This window comes from Rattus rattus, chromosome 6 (genome assembly GCF_011064425.1).
Source record: "Rattus rattus isolate New Zealand chromosome 6, Rrattus_CSIRO_v1, whole genome shotgun sequence".
Lineage (NCBI taxonomy): Eukaryota > Metazoa > Chordata > Mammalia > Rodentia > Muridae > Rattus > Rattus rattus.
The window spans coordinates 154,073,888-154,094,498 of NC_046159.1; the positions used below are offsets into that span (position 1 = coordinate 154,073,888).

Consider the following 20,611-nt stretch of genomic DNA (forward strand, 5'->3'; position numbering starts at 1 on the left):
GGGCCCGCAGAGGCCAGGAGCATTCCATTTGAGGTTCTGACTTTTCAGCTACCTTGAAAGTTGGCCATCTGCCAAAGCACACGATGAGAGTCTAGCTAATGCCTAGCTAGAAAGTTTCCTGTGGGCGGCCCCTCCCTTTCCACTCAGGCTCTTCCCTGAGCACTGGGACAGGGTTCTTATGCTCTGATCAGTGGGGGGCGGCGGGGGGGGGTCCTCTACCATACCCCATGGGAGTCTGTCCTGCCCGCTGTTGAGTCTTCCAGATGACAACTTTCCCATAATGGAACAAGAGTTTAAAATCTGACCCCAGTGTAGGTAAAAACAACATGACTGCAAAGGGTAAATTCTGGCATGGCAAACAGTTCTTTTGTATGATTTATGTACTCTATCTGCGTGTGTGCACATCTGTTTGTGTGTGTACACCAGAGGACACTGCAAGCACTCTCCAGCCCGTGAGACAGTCTGTCACTCGCTCTGGCTGGCTAACCGGTGAGCCCCAGAGACTCGCCTGTCACTGCGTCTCCATTGCAGGACTGAGTGCACCCTGCCATACTTGGCTTCTTTACGGAGGGTTCCGGGGGCTGAGCTTCAGTTCCACGGCTTGCACAGCTATCTCCCTAGCCCGAGAGTTCCTGAGATGATTTCTTATTCTATCCGAACTGTCCAGTTAGAGCTTTTCTTGTCTCAGTTTTGCTGTATTTGTAGAAGAATAATTTATCTTAATCGCAGCTTGGTCTGCCCTAAACTTAGGCCATGGAGATCAATATCTGGGGGTGACGCTCTGCGGTCGGCTCCCTCAGGTCTACAGCTCCAGGTTTAGTGGAAGGCCACACACATGTGGCTACAGTCAACACGGTCTACCACAGAGGGACAGTGTGCACATTATATGGAAGTCCCTCAAGATGGAGAAGAAGCAAGCAGAGTGTTGTAGCCGATGAGCTGTAATTCAGTACAGGAAATGATCTGGGAGTAAATCACACTTTCACACAGCATCCTCCCCGTGTGCTGAAGAGGCCAAGACCTGGTAGAGCTTACCCCTCCACGTTTCAATCTTATGTTCCTCCAATTCATAAATCTGTACCTGCAAATAAGAAAAATTTGTGTCTACACATGTCACCTTCACACGGGCAAACAGCTCCCGTCTGTCACTCTCCTTGTAATTAGAAAATTAGGGGATACAAGGAGAACGTGATTTCGAAAGTACTAAAAAATGGCATTAGCCTTGCACGATACTTCCATTTCATTGATTTTCCCCCAATTTTTTTTTTTTTGGTTCTTTTTTTCAGAGCTGGGGACCGAACCCAGGGCCTTGCGCTTCCTAGGCAAGCGCCTACCGCTGAGAGCTAAATCCCCACCCCTTCCCCCAATTTTTAATTTACTAAATGACCACAGAGATTTGCTGTATGGTATCTGCTGTCCTTTATATAATACAGAGTATTCAAAGTCCGGTAAAACGTACTTAATTTTTCTCTAAGTAAGATATTTTTTAGTTAAATATTTTAAAGTAAGCAGATGAAAGTAACAGGTTTTATGGCGGCCCTTCTTGTTTTGTACGTATGCATCAGATACATCACCTTAGTCCCCTTTCATGTGCACCCCTCCCTGCAGCTCTTTCCTTCCTTCCCACAAGCTGCCCTTCCTCCTGTTCTGATGGCACACCCAGGCCTCTGCCATCTGACTCCTCATTCCTCCCCTGAGGTCCCCCACCCCTGTGCCCTCTCCCTTCTCAGGCTACTTTCTACCTTCCTGTCCTACATACAAAGATCTTCCTTCTGCAGGTTTCCTCATGAAGAAACACACTTTTGTATGTTATTTGGGAATTACAGGCATGTACCACCTGGTGACAGTTTGATCAAAGTCATAGGTTGCAACCGTGACTGCGAGAACCTGCCCAGGTTGTGGCCATCTCAGCCTGAGTAAAAACATTTTGCTGTGTTTCCTCGATGGGATCAACTGATGCCACGCTTCTTAGAACAAGCTTCCCCGTTAACAAATGCACATTAGCGGATAACTGACTGCCGCTTAGAAACTCGTAGAACTAGTTAAATAAAGCAGACAAGTGACCTCCCCACCACAGCAGACAAAATTAGAACTGAGCTGTGTTTAATACAGGGTAGACTGGCTTTCAGTTGAAATTGCCCTTCTAGAACATGCTGGGGTGCCTGCCAACAATGGCATCCAGAAGAGTCTCTTCTATTAGCAAGAAAGGGTCAGCACTGAATTCTTCCGTTTGGATTTCTATGTCCTCTTTCCTAGTTTCCTATAGCAGACATAAAGCCACGAACAAGGGGTCGGGGTGTAGTTCATGGTGGACGACTGCCTAGCAAGCCCAGTGCACCAGCTCCACCCCCACCCCCGGAACTGAGATAAATAAGATAACTAAATCCTGGATGGGTGCCCAGTGACTATCAAATGCCACTCAGAAGAGGCCTGCAAAAAAAAAAAGCCCTCGGCCACTTTATCTCCAGGCCCCCAGGCCAAGCACTAAGAGGAAGTGGGGAGGCAGCACCCTTCCTGTACACACCACCATGCTGCTGGTCATCAAGCAGCGGAACGTACACGCATCAGGGCAGTAAATTAGAAAGCGTAATTCTGCAAGCTGAAGAAAGCAGTTGTTACTTTGAAAAATTTTTTTTTAATTTTTTACTTTTGCTGGTGCCTTCTCCAGGCTTCAGATAAATGACGTAAGCCTGGGCTCACTGCTTACTTGGGCTGGAAGTCTCGTACTGAACTTCCCTATGTTATACGCACTGGAAAACCCATCCCACCCCGACCACATACACCGTGAGGTCCATGCCACTCACCATGGGGGATTTATAGTATCTGTGTAGTATGTTTATGAAATCTGTAATTGTGAGCATTCCTGAAACAGAGAATCAACAGTTAAAAACAAACTCAGGGGTGGGGAGATAGCTCAGTGGTTAAAGCACTTGCCACAGAAGCGTCAGGACAGGAGTCTGGATCCTCAGGAACACTGGTGGGGGTGGTGGCACATTGTAATCCCAGCCTTAGATGGCAGAGTCAAGGGATCCCCTGAATAACCTGGCTGTTTACTAGGCATATTGGCAAACTCTGGGTTTGATTGAGAGAGCCTGCCTCAAAGTTAGTAAAGTGAACAAGTGATGGAGGATGGCTCCCGATAATTAAGTCTAGGCCTCCATGTGCACGCAAACATGTGTGAGTGCACACACGCATACACCACACGCATACACCACACACCCACACACCCACACACACACACACACGACTATACATACACCTTCACTACACACACACACAAATGTGCATATTAACACACATACATACACGACTACATACACCTTCATATACACACAAGTGCACAACACATACACACCACACACGACTCCACACATTTACACACATACACATAGCCCACACACGTGTGTATATATGTTGATGCCTGTGCCATCATGATACTGAGAACTGGGTGTAGGCCTTCGAGGTTTAAGAACAAAAAATACAGACTTGGGTCACTCCTATTGAGAAAATGAATGCAGAAGCTTTTACTAGGTTCACAGGATCACAATAGAGAAACAAGTTTACATTCTCAGCAGGGAAACAGAAACTAAAACTAAAGCTGACACTAGGTGTTACCCCCCCATGGCCAAACAGAAAGGCCAGGATGTTCCTTCAGGAGAACAAAGGCTTTCACATGCAACCCGGAGGCTCAGCAGGGGGCAAACGCTGGGGGGGGCAGCGCCAGGGGGTCTGACACACATACATGACTACACGCTTGCAAGTGTGCATACACATGTACATATATACTACACACATATACACACACAGGTGAAAATGTGCACACACATATAAACGACTACACACACATTACAAACACGATTGCACATGCACACGTGCACAACACACACACACACACACACACCTATGGAAAGAGATAGATGAAAAGACATGCAGAAGCGAAGCTTCCAGTGGCTAGTGAACCTGCAACAATTACTAGAAAATATTAAAGAAAGAGCATACATTCCCTGCACTAACCTAAAAGTGCAAACTGAATCTAACAGGCGGTTAGATGGACGCGGAGTGTCTGCAGGTTAAGAGGGAAGAACCAGGCAGCACTCAAGGACTGCAAAGATCTGCAGCTGCATCTGAGTAGAGTGAACGCCTCACAGAGATACTGAGGTCCCCTAAGTGACATGGGACACCTGGAGAAACATTCTGAACACAATGGGGTTAGAAAACTCATTCATTGTGGACCTACTATGTGTTGGAAACTAGGATTATGAGGGTGAAAAAAAAAAGGATGTTTTCTGTAAGAGCATTATAGTCTAGAGGGAGAACAGATTTAAGTCGTTAATTTCAAACTAATGTCCTGAGAGCAGACCAACAGCACCCTTTGGCCACTGACTTTGACCAAATGTGACAGAGTCAACATAGTCGTAAGGCACACATTTTTTCCTCTTTCGGTACCAAGGTCCGAGTCAGGGCCCCGCACATCCTAAGTAAGCCCCACAACACTGAACCCCTAGTTTTTGTCTATACAAGAACTTGGCACCCCAAGGTCTTGCTATAGCTTAGGTGGGAACTTGAGATCCTCCTGCCTCTGCACCCCAAGTGCTGGGATTACAGGTATGTACCACCATATCAGGGCTCACCCAGCGTTCTGGCAGCTTAACGATTCAGCGGGCATTGATTACATTCCCATCCTGACGCTTGCTGTCACTGACAAGGTGACGAACAGAGCCAGCACACACGAGCAAGTGCCTTGAGCTCGCTTGACCACATCTGTAGCCATTCTGCTCTCTGAGTTGATAGAGACACAAAAGCTTCCTCAGTGAACTCAGAGACTAAGTTCAAAAAGCGACGTCCCCTCCCCAACCCCCTTGAAAAGCAGAAAAGACCGCAATAAGGCTCACAACGTTGTCTTAAATTCACTAGTGGTTTGGTCTGGTCCAGTATGCAAAAGACAGAAAGTTCTTCAGCTCTAAGAATGTCTATCAGGCTGACCCTGCAGGGACGGAATCCTGGAGCCCTCTGCTCTGCGGGAAAGGACCCTTCCCAGACAGCCTTCCCCAGCCACGGTACTCACCTACGAAGCTCTGCTTTTTACTTTCCCACAGCGGCGCTGCACGGACTCCGTTGGCTACCAAGGCAAAGAAGGCCTTTTTAACCTGAAAGAAACAAGAAATAAAACATCCTTTTAAAGCATACATTTCAAGAGGAAAATACTCTCAACTAAGGTTTCAACAGAATCTTAACCAGTAATTAGTGATGGGAGTGTTGCCATGTTTCCTGCACAGACATCATGACCAAGAAGCAAGTTGGGGAGGAAAGGGTTTATTCAGCTTACACTTCCACATTGCTGTTCATCAAAAGGAAGTCAGGACTGGAACTCAAGCAGGGCAGGAAGCAGAAGCTGATGCAGAGGCCATGGAGGGATGCTGCTTACTGGATTGCTTTCCCTGGCTTGCTCAGCTTGCTTTTTTATAGAACCAGACCAGGGATGGTACCACTCACAATGGGTCCCCCCCCCCCACTTGACCACTAGTTGAGAAAATGCCTTACAGCTGGGTCTCATGGAGGCATTTCCTCAAAGGAGGCGCCTTTCTCTGTGATGAGTCCAGCTTGTGTCAAGTTGACACACAAGAGCAGCCAGTACAATAGGCTACAAATAATATGTGTTAGCAAAATATTTTTGTGTAGCTTACTTAAAGATATTTAGATGTGTCTAACTTTGACATTGTAACATGACACTGTCATCTTTGGAAAGCTCAATCGAATTACAAAAAACCCACAAAAACCTCAAAATTATATTTTCCCTTTGCATGTGTGTGTGTGTAGGTATGCACGTATGTGGGCACATGTGTGGAGGTTACAGGACAACTTCAGGTGCTGGTCCCTGTCTTCTGCCTTGGTTTGGGACAGGGAGGTCTTTGTTGCTGGATGCTGTGTACACCCGGTTAGCTTGCTGACAGGTTTCCACAGACCCTCCTGTCTGCGCCTCCCACCATTACAGGAGCAACAGATTACAGACACATGCTATCAAGGTCAGCTTTTTACATGGGTCCTGGGGATTTAGGTCCTCACATTTGTGGCAAATGGTTTGAGCATGGGGACATCTCCCCAGTCCTCAAAAGACTTGAAGTAAGTTTACGATTTTGTGTTCAGCCACATTCAAAGCGACAGAACTATGAGTTGCATGTGGCCTATGGGCTACAGGTTGGCCACAGCTGGTAGAGAGAGTGGGGATTATATTTTTGAAACTGAAAGGTAATAATTAACTTCACTTTTCTCTTAACTGTAACTAAATATTCTTGTATATTCAAATAATTAAAATCATACAAAATAATTAAATAGCCTAATTTCCCCACGTGTGATGGGTAATTCAGATGAAACAGTTATAATGAATTATTTGCAATGATATGGATTGTTGTATTAAAAACCACAACAAATAATGCTTCCTCGTCCCCCACAAAGATGAGGAAGGCAAGCATACAGTTGTACTGGTACTTCTCAGCACTGCAGACAAACATGAGCTCTGGGGCTGTGACAGCACAGGCGCTGTTCAGTGTTAACACACAGCACTTTGTTCAACTGTAAGACACACCCTTAGGGATACTGTCAGGTGTCACACTTGATTTACTAAGGGCCAAAAGCTCAGGGCTGAAAGCAATCCTCTAAACAGCAAGTGCAAACAAGGAAAACACTCTGTAATCATTAATAATTCAAGATATGCAAATGAACATTAAAACATTATTCAGAGCTGCTGTAGTGTGGACCTGAGGATGGCGCTCAGATGCCTGTGTGGGAGGAAGTGAGGACGGTGGTGATGCCTGTGTGGGAGGAAGTGAGGACGGTGGTGATGCCTGTGTGGGAGGAAGTGAGGACGGTGGTCGGATGCCTGTGTGGGAGGAAGTGAGGATGGCGCTCGGATGCCTGTGTGGGAGGAAGTGAGGACTGCGCTCAGATGCCTGTGTGGGGAGGAAGTGAGGGACGGTGGTGATCCCTGTGTGGGAGGAAGTGAGGGGACGGTGGTCGGATGCCTGGGTGTGGGAGGCGCCAGAGTGGGGACGGTGGTGGTGGTGATGCCTGTGTGGGAGGAAGTGAGGACGGGGCTCGGATGACAGTGGGGGAGGCGGTGAGGGCGGTGACCGGAACACTGTGTGGGAGGAAGTGAGGAGGGTGGTCGGATGCCTGTGTGGGAGGAAGTGAGGGGCGGTGGTCAGATGCCTGTGTGGGAGGAAGTGAGGACGGTGCTCGGATGCCTCAGAGGAAGTGAGGTCTTTTTTTTCTTTTTTTTCGGAGCTGGGGACCGAACCCAGGGCCTTGCGCTTCCTAGGCAATCGCTCTACCACTGAGCTAAATCCCCAACCCCGTGAGGTCTTTTTTGAAATAGGGTCTCCCTCTGCAGCCTAAGCTGGTCTGGAACTTGTGATCCTTCTGCCTCAGCCTTTTCTGGGTTTTAGGGTTCTGGGTAATTCACCCCTCCTGGTGCTTCCATTTATTTTCTGTCTCTTTGCTCCCACCACCATGGGTGACTAGGCCTCCTCAGTCACCTGTTCTCACCAGCAAGTACCTAACTTCTGCCCTAACTCCTGCCTCCCGGTCCGGCCCCATGTGAATTCCTGCCCTCACTGCTTTCAGTGATGAGTGGTGACTATGGAACTGTGAGCATAACCAATCAACCCCGTCCTCCCAAGTTGCTTCTGGTCACGGTGTTTCATTGCAGCAATAGTGACCCTGATCCCTGCTTGGATTATTTTTGGGAATGGGATTCGTGTGTGTGTGTGAGTGTGTGTGTGTGTGTGTGTGTGTGCGCTGTGAATGCACAGGAAGCTCCATTTATGTTGCTGCAGGTCTGCCCTCCTTTTCCTTTCTTGGATGTCAGATTTGTCCCCCACAGCTCCTCTGCCACCACAGACAGCCGGGTAACGTCTACCATCTCCTACTGTATCAGGAGGTGATCCACTTGAGACATCGGACTTGGTTTTGTTCAGAGAGACAATATTCCATAATCTCTAAATGATCTTCTAATCATTAATTACTTCGCCCTTTCCAGCTCCTGACCATCGTCCTTGGCAATGAAAGCAGCACAGGGGAAGGGCTCCAGTTTCTCTGGCAATACCAGGGGACCACTCATGAGCAAGGGGACCAGCTCTTCCTTTCTTTTTTCTTTCTTGCCTTGAGACTAATGGATACCCAATCTTCCTTGAGCATCTTAATTCCCATCTCAGAGGAAGATGATAATAAACAGCTCTCTTCTCATTTTAGTCTTCTAGTTTACTTTTGATGATATGCACATATACATGTGTATGTATCTATTTAACTTTTTTTTTTCAGAGCTGGGGACCAAACCCAGGGCCTTGCGCTTGTTAGGCAAGCGCTCTACGGCTGAGCTAAATCCCCAACCCCGTGGCTTTGAACTCTTAATCCTCCTGCCTGTCTCACAAGTGCTAGGACTGCAGGCATGTAGTGCTACACCTATCTCTCTCTCTCTGTCTTTCTCTCTGTCTCTGTCCTGGAACTTGCTCTGTAGACCAGGCTCAAAGGTCAGACACAGAGATCTGCCTGCCTCTGCCTACCAAGTGCCAGGACCAAAGCTGTGCCCTGGCTTCTTTCCTTCTCAATGGCCGCATCAGGGTATTCTGTGATGTGTCCACTGCACAGGCTCTGGGTTCAGGCCTCCAGGTGGTCCTGTCCTTTTTGGTTCCTGCCTGCTGCTCTCTTAGCTCTCAGTGCCCAGGAGCAACAAGGCAGTTAATCTTCAAAGCTTCAAGCACATCTTTCCCTCTGCTCTACCCAAAGCCAACATGCCCTCTTTCCTTGTGCATAAATCAACTCCCTCCAAGCTCAGACTCACGGGATCCATGATTCTGGGATGGGCCGTGCACATGGCTTTGATTAAGTGTACAAGTGACAGAACGTGGTTGACCTTGGGCACCCGGAAAACACTGCATTCTTCACATATTACTCAGCCTGGCTAAATTCTTAATTCCAAAGAGAGTCAACCCCAGGACACAATAATATCTAGATAAACGGAGGATTGGTACTTGTGGCTGTTTACTTAAATGTGAAGGGTCAAGAGCAGCTGACTGCTTCTGAGAGGACTGGGGGAGGCAGGGTGAGGGTGCAGTTTATTTTGGGGACTCAGAATGTCTAGTTATTTACTGGAATTGGGAGCAACTGCTGTAGAGACATTTAGAATGACTTTCTAAGATCACCTTCCCTGCAGTAGTAGCCATGCATTTGCTCTCCGTCCTGTCCTATGTCAAAGGATCAGAGTCTTAGGGGCCTAATAGCACCCTGAGGGCTCCCTGTGGATCACCTGAGGGCCACCTGAAGGTTCCCTGGTTCAGGGAGCTCACAGGTCTTAAAGTCCATTAACAAAATCAACCGAATTTCCATAAATTTACAAAAAAAACCTGTTGGAAATGAAATTAAGCAAAAGCAAAAAACGACTTCCGTCTTCCTGTTGGTCTCTGGTGCCGGGGCCAAAAGGCAGGAAGAAGAGCTCCAAGGAGGGCCTGGTGTTTCCTCCAAAGTGGAGCAAAGGCAGTGGTGGGAGGTGGACAGCAGCGGGGTAGAGCTGGGGGAGCCTGGGAGGCCTCTCCCTGGTCAGCTCTGTATGAAGAACACAGGAGGCTGGGATGAATTTTTCTGGGTGCCCAGAGTCCCATTAGGGCTTAGGGTGAGGCTGCCCTCCACAGGCTGTTGTGGAAATCACACCCTTGCTGGCTTCTGGGGTCCTGTCTCTCTTCTTAAACCTTTTGGGGTCTCCACCCACTCCCAGAATCCAGCCTTCACAAGCCATGTGCCCACAGGTTCTTAGCTTAGTATCTACCCATTGGAGCACAAGTGAAGGCCATCTTATCTGGCGAGGTGGGATGTTGGTGTGCGCTCATTATTTGTACATAGAGATCTTACACACTGGATATAACTTGATTATTAAACTGAACACATAATTTAGAATTTTTCACATGCAATTATAAGTCATATTGATAAAATAAACTCCAACAAATACAATTTTAATAGCGAAATGATCAGGTTCAAATTTCCTGATTGGAAAAAAGAAACCAATAAAGTTCTTTTTCTAGAAATTACCCACCTTAATTTTTTTTCTAATATTTACCATATATTCACGGAATAACCAAGAGAGTAACCAAGTCAGGTCCCAGTGAGGGAGGCAGGGCAGTTTAGTACACTTAGGCTTAGGCTCCAACCCAAGCAGACAGACCTGGGTTCAACTTCCACACCTCACCGTACTAGTTGGAGGATGAGGAGTCTGTGGATTAAGCTTTGATTTATGTTAAACTAGAATCCAGTGTCTGTGTCGTAGAATTCACTCAGCAATAGTGAGTTCCTTATGAGGTTACCATGGGGATGTAGATAAAACCTTAGCCCAGGCCTGACTCACAGAAGAGCTCGGGAAAGGCCTGCTGTCATTGCTGGATTGAATTACCATGCACAAGGCCACCAGCAACAAGCTATCGGAAGCTAGGCATACTCACTTGCAACGTAGTGTCGAAGACAACGAGCTTTGAGCTGGTTGGAACGATGTCATAACACTTGTGTGACCTCATGAATCGCATATAAACGCCACTCTCTGAGTCTTCTGCTAAAAAGAAAAGGCAATGGGTTATGACAAACTGCTCTCACCTCAGTGGGCAGAAACTGGGTTCCAAAGACCCACTGCTTACTTGATAGGAAGAGGGCAGTCACTCCTGACAATTCAGGATTGTTCCGGAAGTCCTAGCTGGCATATCAGGAGAGGAGGTGGAGGTGTGGGAGAAAGGCCTACAAGTGGAAAAGGACCCGCCCCTCCCCGCAGACTATTTGCGTATGATATGCTTGACTACCAAATGCTGGTGGACAGGCAGGAAGTCTCATGCCGTCCTCTGAAGGCACTGGGCCTATTTTTCTTATCAACTTTCACTTTCTATCTTGTTATCACTGATTCTGCTTTCATTCTCAACTCTTATTTCCTTCCTGGGCAGTTTCTCTGAATGATCAGACACTTCCTCAAGTAATTAATCAGTTCAGCTGACAAATACCGACTGCATCCGGCTTAGTGTAGGTCCTTCCCAAAGCTACGCTTGAGACCAAGGGGTGAGCGAGGCAAGAGAACAGAGAAAACAAAACAAAACACCTCAAGATAAGGCTGCCCCGTAAGCAGGTTACAGTCTCATCTAAGTGGAGGCAAAGGAGTATGGGAGGGTGCTCCGACATCTTGGGTACAGAACTGTCTTCCAGCAGGAGACAGCACCCCTGCCCTCGGGGTCAGGGGTTATTCCTGGGGGTTACCTGTAGTTTTTCTGCCCTGAAGCATAACTACCAAATCCCCATGGGCAGAGATGGTGGGATGAGAGATCAGGGGGAAGACAACCCCCCTGCCATTTGTCCCTCACAGCTCCCAGTGAGTCAGGGGAGGAGACTGTGACACTTCACAGGAAACAATACAGACTGTGACTGCAGCGCTCACACTATCAAGCACACTGCCGAGGACAAGGTGTCGAGTATGAGGGCTGGGACCTGCTGACGGCTCGGGGTGAGTGTGGATAAGCGGGTGAAACTGAAGTCGGTATGCTGCTATCTTTTCTCGAACTATTTATCTACCAGAGAAACGGGGTCCTGCCCAGGAAGAACAGCAACTCTGAACGTGCTAGAATAGAAGCCAGGGAGGTTCTGATCCAATTCTGCCATCACCGATAGCGCTGGGTTCCTCATAAGCTGTTCTGTGGGCAACATCAGTTCAATTTACTATAGTTATCCAATACCCACGTTACCAGTCGCTTGCTCAATCAGAATTCAGATGAATGAACTCAAGACAGACACTAGCAACAATGGAATATGACCCCCGTGCACACTTTACAAGACATTCTGATTTAACTGAAATCAAGCCTTGTGGGTTAGAGTGTAAATCAGGACTGCAGTGTTTGCTTCGCACGCATTTGAGTGCCGGCATCCTCACCAGAGCCAAGCACACAAAACGGGCTTCTCATAAGACTGTGCACACTGTAGATGTCTGTATTTCTATCGATGTCTAAGATAACGATCTGAAAAAAACCTATGTAGTGGGATTATTCAAACTTGAGTCTTTTAAAAATATCTGTAAATTTTGTGTTAAACATATTTTGAGTGTACCCGTCTTATTTCCCTTTGATTAAAAGTATTTATGTGTGTGCGTGTTTACAGTGAGTGTGCCACACAAACGCAGGTGCTCACAGAAGTCAGAAGAGGGCATCAGATCTCCTAGAGTTGGGTACAAGCAGTTGTGAACACTAGTGCCTGAACTGGGGTCCCCTGGAAAAGCAGTCAGCACTAACCACTGGACCATCTGTCCGCCGGCCCTTCTTTCCTTCTTTATTCCACTGGCTTTTACACTCAGAATACGTCTATCCTCTTGGTTAATCCTCTGTAGAAATGCTCACACAGACACACTCAGAGGTGTGCTGCATTAATTTAGGTGCTTCACGGCCAGTGACGTGGACAAGATTAACAGTCATAGGGCCTGTGAGGGGGCTCAACAGGCAGGGATTTTTCACCAAAGCCCGGTGACCTGGGTTTAATGCCTGGAACCAACATAAAGACTGAAGAAGAGAACCAAATGCACATATGCAAACGTTACATGGTCCTCGCTCTACCTCATGCCCACACAATAAATAAAAATTACACTAAGAAAAATTATCCCAAGTCCATCTCTTGAGAACTTAACAGCTAAACACCCCTCTGGGTGCGATGTATAGAATCTCTCGTGTGTGACGTATAGAATCCTCGGCTGTCAATAAAATGCTGTTGGCCGATTAGCTTAGGCAGGAAACAGGGAGGTGGGAGTTCTGGTACAGAGAGAGATTTCTGGGATAGAGTCAGGAGACGGGGAGGAACTCGGAGGAAGACGGTTGCGTAAAACTTATGGAGAGGTAACCAGCTACATGGCATGGCTTAGACTAGTTTAAATGGGATCACTGAGTTATGAACCAAACTGGCCTACACATTTATCCATGTACAAGAAGTCGCGGGTTAAAAACAGCGAGCGGTCCCTGTGCCACAGATGAACACGGAACATGAATGGTCTTGAATCCAGTTCCGGCTGGCATTCTGAGCGCCTAGCACAATGGCCTAGTAAGCTCCAGTTTCCCAGCCTGCATCATCAAGATGTACATATTCCCTACACCTCTGTCCCGAAGCCTCATGAACCAGAGTCAGCAGCAGCAGCCCAGCTTCTCTGGTGCTGCCCTCAACGCTTATCCTTCCGTGAATGTGCGTATGTGTACAGTGCACTGCCTTCAGGCGAGGGTGGAACCCACTGCAGCTGAGTTACAGGTAATTGTGTGTGGCCTTGTGTGGGTGCAGGGGACTGAACCATGACCCTCTAGAGGAGTGGCCAGAGCTCATTACTTCCAAGGCAACTCTCCAGCCTCGGGTACTGGACAGACTGAATAACGGAGAGGACCAAGCGTGCATCCTAGCTTGGTTTGGGAGCTCAGGGTCCAGGGAAGGCTGCTGTGTGTTCTGTGATGCTGTGTACCTGTACCAAGGACAGCACTTTAGCAGGCAGAGAGCAAGCCTGTGCTACAGGCCACAACACTCAGGGCAATTTTTTTCTCCTCAATTAATTCTCTTCAGAAGTGACCTTGGACAAACCTGGATTGCTTTACCAATCTCCTAGGTGCCTCCCCAGACACAGGAGTAGGCAGCTGAGATCACATCCAGCTGCTTCATCACATGTCACAATAATAAACCAACTGTGATACCAGATAGTAGCTTCCACTTACTGGGGGGAGGGTCCTCATTAGCTCTAACTGCCCACGTGACCCAGCCTAGAGTCCCCGGACAGGAAAGTCTCAGTCAGGAACTGCCTAGCGAGACCGGCGTATGGACAGCCTGAGAAAGGTTGTCTTGATTGTTGATTGATGTAGGAGGACCCCATCCACTGTGGGCGGCCTGTGAATGCACCAGGAAGCAGTTTTCCTCCGTGGTTCCTGCTGAGTTTCTCTCCAGACTTTCCTCAATGACAGACTGTGGTCTGGAGGTGTAAGGCAAACAAACCCTTTACAGCCTCCCCATGCTGATCTGGTCATGGTGTTTGTCACAGAAATGGAAAGGAAAGGAGAACGTTAGGATTTCTGTATTTTTTCCCATGTGCTTTTTTTCTTGTTTAGGAGCCCAGCTACGACAGCCCATAATCATCATGCCTGCTTGCGGTCCTCCACTCGGACTTCCCTTCTGCTGGGCAACCTTGGTAGTTCTAAGGAGAGCAGGTAGATGATCTGGGGGTTCTGTCGACCTTGACTTGGTCGACGTCTCACACCAAGGGCATAACGGTGATGCTGCTGAATCATCAATCTTGTCGCCTGGCTGGGGATGTCCTCCTCAGGGTCCTTACTCCTCTTTCTGCGTTGTGGTCTCCTGAGCCCACACCCAGTAGGTGAAGGGTTGGGTTTATCTTCCTCAGGGCAGGGCATCTATGTAATCTGGCATAATTCTCTTGGGGACAGTTATTTATGTGTGTTCATGTATGAATGGACCAACATCAATCTGGACTCACAGGTATCTGTTCTCCTGAGTCGTGGCTGTCATATGTAGTGTTGTTCAGAGGCTTGCTTTAGCCACTCAGACACTCACTCTCTGTTTATACACCTGGGGGAGCCATGGAGCTCATGTCTGGCCTCACACAGCCCTGAGCTTGCTCTGGTTCTGCCTCCCAGGAATGTCCTTTTACTGCAGCCTTTACTCAGCCTGATGGGGAATGAGACCCTGTTAGAACTCTGTGCTTCCTGGATCAAAAGCAGGCGTGGGGAGCCTGATTCCCCCTGAAAAGACATCTTATGCAGCCTCTGGGCCACAGGGAGCCATGTTGCCCACTGTTAACATCTTCTATTAGTATGACACACTGCTTACACAATGAACCCAGAGTGAGCATGAACCAGCTACTAACCAAGGTCCACACTGCTCACACTGCCGTAGTTTCTGTCACGTCCTGTTGCCGTCACAGGCTCTTACCCAGGATTCTGCACTGCACTCAGGTGCCTCTGGCTGTGACAGCTCGCAAGGGCTTTTGGAATATGCCCCACAACTACGGTAAGTCTGAAGCTTTCTCATGAACAGACTGACTGTTGAGGAAGATCTATAACGTTTTTAAAAATGAAAAAAAAATTGCCTAAATTAAGCGAAACGGTAAACAGGTAAGGCAAATGCTGAATGTCAGTGGCGTGGATGGAGGAGAGATTTCCACTGGTACAGAGCACAGTCCACAACCAAATCAGGCAAAGTTTATCCCACTTTCTCATCCTCTGAGAAGCTACTTCCTTCATTTACATCATTGTTAAATTCAAAGTTGCATTTGAAAGCAGAGAAAAACAGGTTAATTTGGGGTTAAAGAGGAAAAGCAAAAACAAAGAACCCACCCCACCCAAAGCAGCTTGTTCAGGGAGGGACAAAGAGGTCTAGACTGAGGTCCTTCTGGGTCTGAGCCCCCAGGTCTCTCCTGTCCCTTGGACCAACACTGTCCCTTTTCACTTCCGCCTCTTGTGCATCACTGCAGGGACACTGACTGGTCCCTGAGGACCTGGCCCACCAGGTGGAGAGAGGTTACCTACTCTGAACTGTGTTAGCCCAGAACTGCTGTTCAAGGGAGCAGCCAAAAAGCACACTAGAAGGCAGCGAGTTCCCTACAGTGTGGTGTAAAATGAAGGTTAATAAGTCTGCAAGATGTAACATTTAAGCTTAAATAAAAACCATGGTATGGGGCTGGAGAGATGGCTCAGTGGTTAGGAGCACTGACTGCTCTCCCAGAGGTCCTGAGTTCAATTCCCAGCACCCACATGGTGGCTCACAACCATGTGTAATGGGACCCAATGCCCTCTTCTGGTGTGTCTGAAGATGGCTACAATGTTCTCATTAAATTAATTAAAAACAACAACATGGTAAACACTAAATGGAATATATGCAAATGAGATTTCTCTTTCTAAAATTGGATTTGATGACCTAACAACATGGACTCAATGACTGATGTCCTCCCCACTGCCCCCCATCTAGCCCCATGCAGCCAGAGTGGACTCAATTTAATTCAAGTTTCAGGAGTCTGGCTGGAACCCATCTGTCTGCCTGTGTGTGACACCCCCTGCACCCCTATAAATGCATCGGAATCATACTAGAATGTGCTTTGGGGAGTTGGCTTTGGGAAGGTGCTCCCAAGGAGACTCACTGTGCCTTTGCACACACTGGGTGCTCTTGTCTGTGGTCTACTGGGTCCTTTCAGTGTGGGCTGAACAGTGACACCCTGCACCCAGAATGGCCACTTAAAACATCTGGAGGCAAATGGTTTGTAGTCAGGGATTTTCAGATGTCAGACAAGGAGTCTGGGACCAGACCATCCTGGACTCAGGACAAATGTCTTCATACAAGAGAGAAGGGTTGAAAGAGATCCAGAGAGGAACATGGAGACAGTGTTGGATGACAAGGACTGCCAGCAATGAGCAGAAGCATAGAGAGGGGGAGGGGCGGGGACAGAAAAAGAAGAGGGGGCACAAACAGACAAAGAGCTAGACAGAGAGGGGTGCGCCTGGGAAACATTCTCCTCCAGCCTCTAGGGCTGCTGATAGCTTACATCAGACTTGTGGCCTTCAAAACTGTGGGAGAATAAATTTCTGTTGTTCACTAAAGATTGGTTACAGAGGCCTCAGGACACTAACATACCTTCAAAGATCAGTTCAAAGAGCACTTCCTCCCGCAACATCTTGCAATGGACTAAATTGCTACCGTTCTGACACGTCCATTAGTGCTTTATGAGCAGTTGCCTGGGAGCCCTCGCAAGCCCACTGATTTACAGGCCTGGGTCTTCCAAAGCCTGGAGACTGAAGGCAAGCAGGGCTCACACTTCTTTACATCCCGCACTCAGTGAGTTCCCGTATGTGTTGGACACAAGTCACCACTGGCCACTGAAAACACATAGATCACGTGTGACAGGGGCAAGAGGAGATCTGCCCACTCTGTCAGACACAGGCAAAAGCTTCCAGTACCCAAAAGGGGAGGCACAGGTGGACCCTGCCACAGGGGTCGACGGGGAAGCTAGACACAGTGGGAAATACACTTTCTTCACAGTATATGCCTCTAAAAATTAGGTTATGAGAGAGAGAGAGAGAGAGAGAGAGAGAGAGAGAGAGAGAGAGAGATTGATTGATTGATTGATTTTGAGAGATTGAGATGGGGGAGGTCACTGAAATAATGACCAAATGGAAATAGCCCTGTGATTTTTTTTTTTTAAAAAAAACAAACAACACTTTAATGTTCCAAAGCTTAATAAGTTGTAAGTATAGTTTATACTAAACCTATTTTCTAATTCTGGTAGGAAACATGGAATTAAGATTGCAGAAATAATTTAAATGGTCATCCTATCTATCTAATTATCATGTGTGTGTGTGTGTGTGTGTGTGTGTGTGTGTGTGTGTGTTCAGTGGTGTGCAAATGGAAGCCACATGAGGATGTGGAGTGTTTTCTCTTATGACTCTGCTTATCTGCCTCACTGCCTTGACGTGGGGAATCTTACTGAACCCAAAGCTCGCCATAACGGCTAGGCTAGACCTGCCTGTCTCCACCTCCTAGTCTGGGGTTACAAGCATGTACACTCAGTCATACCTGGCTTGTTGTGTGGGCGCTGGGGATTTGAACTCAGGCCCTCATGTTTGGACAGCAAGCCCTCTTACCTGCCGAGCTGTCTCCCCTGCACACTCACTATGTATTCTAAATATTCTAAAACCTCTGAATACAGCAGACTAGACAAATCCAAGCCTCAGTGGCACTCACTGTATCATATATTATTAATATTTTCCCCAAATCCACTTCCGTGGAACTTTAATTTAGAAAGCAATTGCAAAAATGTGTACACTGCTTCATCTTTTTGTTCTCATAAGATGAAGACGAGAACAAAAAGTGTTAAGTCAAGCAGAGGCATGAAGAGACGATCAGAACAGCAGACACCAGAGTGAGGGCTAACGGAATAATAGCTTCCTAGTGAGTGTTAATCAAACTTAAATGCAGGACGGCCGAGGAGACATGAGTCAGAAATGGGCTCCAGCATGTCTTCGCTGGAGATAATGCCTACTGATTAATTCACTACTGTGAGGGGTAACTCTGCCAGTGGACAGGATCTAGAATGTCATCGTAGACCAACATCTGGACATGTCCTCAGGGATTAGCTAGATCAGGTTAACTGGGGAGGGGGCACCCACCCTGCATGTGGGCAGCAGCAGTTTCTCTGCATCCTGACCCAGGATGCAACAGGACCATCTTCCTCACTCCCAACGCCACAATGGACTGTGTCTCTTTAAACTATGAACCCAGCAACCCTTTCCTCTGCTAATCTGCCCCTGTCAGGGTGGTGAGGAAATGAATACAGCTAATGACTACCAATTGGGCAGCACCATCAGGTAACACTGCTCTCAAGTCCGGGTGGCCATGACAGGCTGTGGTTCCAGGAAGCCTGTTCGGGTCCTGGCTGCCCTGCCCCAAATCCCACCAGGACAGTTCTAGGTCCCTCCCTGAAACTCCTGCATGGTCTAGGAGGGCTATCCTGTCACTCTTGGGAACAGGCACACATTGACTGTTACATGGTTGATCTCGACCCAAACGGGGAAATAAAAGATGGCCTAAGGCCACACCTGGCCTCCCCTCTGTAAGCTCCTCCAGGTCTCCAAGACGCAGACCACAGGACGGGTGAAGCACCAGGCAGCACATGCTGCTGTCCAGTTTCCCTTTCTGGGCAGGCTGTCGTATGACATCACCACGGGTGTGAATTACCCCAGCCTCACCCTTGAACAAAGTGCCAGTCAGAGGGACGGCTGCTCACGCCCTATCTGTGGACGCCTTAGCGCACTGCATCTCTGTTTCTGTGGCTGTCTGTCTGTTCTCTGTGTTTCAACTCAGTTCTCAGCCTGGCCACCGACACCCCTAGGAACTGATCGCTGACCGCTGACCAGTTGCTTTGTCTTGTCACCACCGGGGAGGGAACCCAGAGGCTCAAATGAGTGCTCTCTAACTGAGCCACACCAGCCCCGACACCCTCTGCTTTTATCCTTAAGATGTAAGACGGAGCTGAGAAAAGGGTGTCTAGAGGGTGGAGGCTACAGTGTGACAGGAAGTGAGGTCAGAGTCCTGGGGGTGGGAGGGACAGGGGCAGGAAGAAGGGAAGGGGAATGTGTAGATATCTGGAGGCTCAATTGGTTCCAGTTCTTAGGATGAGAAAGGTTTCCTGCAGTATCTTCCACATAATCTACATTTGCTGCGGGACATTACTATTTGAAACAGCAATGAGAAGCATGAGGATGTCTCCAGGAATAGCAGCACAGAGTAGCTAAATACCACAGTGTAAGTGACGACACTGGCACACTCTGCTGTCAGCACCAGCAGCGTTAAACCTCAAGCTGAGACTAAGTCCATAAGGAAGGGAAAGTTACCACCCAGCTCCTCAGATGAAGACACTGAGGCCCGGGGCTCGGATAACATCCTCCAGAGTAACATGACATTACTACTGTGAAGCCAGCTTTTCAGAAGTTCTAGACGGGACCAGAGCATGGCGACTGAGTATGGGTGACATCAATTCGACATTACACAGATTCAAGGCAGGAAAGAGAACAGAAAATCAGAGTGTATATGCCTGGTAGTCCTTGCAGTATGGGGCAAGGGAAGAAAGGACCTCAGGTGGGCCCCACAATTAAAAGGAATACAGGGGCACACAGACGAGCAGGTTATCTGTGGAGGAAGCCCATGGAGAACAGGGGCTCCAGCTTCCTCTCAGCCATAGCCTGTGCTTGTCCCCAGGGGGATGTTTGGTGAAACCTGAGCGGCTTTTGCTGCAGGCTGGGGTACAGCTTGCAGGCGCTCCTGGCATCTGGTGAGTAGAGGCTGTGTGTGCTCGCACACAGGGCAGCACTAGCCCAAGATGTCAGTGGAAGCCCTGCAGCAGCCTGGCTGGCTTTTTTAGCTCTTTTATCTGACTGCCTGCCTCTCCCATTGGCCTCTACTCCAGGAGTGCCCCCCAGCGCTGGCCTCATCCTCTGCGGGCGGGCATGGGGACATGCTGGGGGTCAGGCTGTCACAGAGCAAGGAGAAGTCAGTGCAGTGATGGCCTTACAAAATTTTCTAATGTGCTTTGATAGAATCGTGATTTTTTTCCCCCCTGTCTAAGCTTGGGTAACTGAGAAAATGCCCCTATCAGGCTGGTCCGTAGGGCACTTTCCTGATTAGTGATTTGATGTGGGAGATGTCATCTGCTGTGGGGGTTGCTTCCCCTGGGCAGGTGGCAAACTGAGCAAGCCATGAGGAGCAAGCCAGAAAGCAGCACTCACTCCTCCATGGCCTCTGCTTCAGTTCCTGCCTCCAGGTTCCTGCCATGCATGAGTTCCTGCCTTTGCTTCCCTTGAGAATAGACTGTGGTGTGGAAGTGGAAGCCAAAAAAAATCCTTTCTCCCCAAGTTGCTTTGGGTCATGGTGCGAAATACAGTAATAGGAAGCAAACAAAGCTAAACATTAATATAACCCCAGGGCTTAAAATTAGGATGAATCCCACTGGCATTTTATTCTCTTGCAAGTTTTTGGTTTTGCAAGCATGCATGTGTGCGTGCGTGCGTGTGCATGAGTA

At 48.2% G+C, this 20,611-nt stretch overlaps 1 protein-coding gene across 13 annotated transcripts in view; it reads right to left on the reverse strand.

Annotated features, from left to right (window-relative positions):
• Window positions 1-20,611, reverse strand: part of Prkag2 (protein kinase AMP-activated non-catalytic subunit gamma 2) — a 163,025-nt gene that overhangs the window by 12,156 nt on the left and 130,258 nt on the right. For 7 of the 13 annotated variants that reach the window (XM_032907154.1, XM_032907152.1, XM_032907156.1 and 4 more), the window contains 4 exons: window positions 10,485-10,591; window positions 5,066-5,147; window positions 2,805-2,863; window positions 1,036-1,081 (listed from right to left, as the gene is read on the reverse strand). In XM_032907154.1, the coding sequence (XP_032763045.1) occupies window positions 1,036-1,081; window positions 2,805-2,863; window positions 5,066-5,147; window positions 10,485-10,591 (294 nt within the window). The remainder of the gene's footprint in view (window positions 1-1,035; window positions 1,082-2,804; window positions 2,864-5,065; window positions 5,148-10,484; window positions 10,592-20,611) is intronic. The other 6 variants (XM_032907153.1, XM_032907155.1, XM_032907151.1 and 3 more) reach the window with 1 other exon arrangement.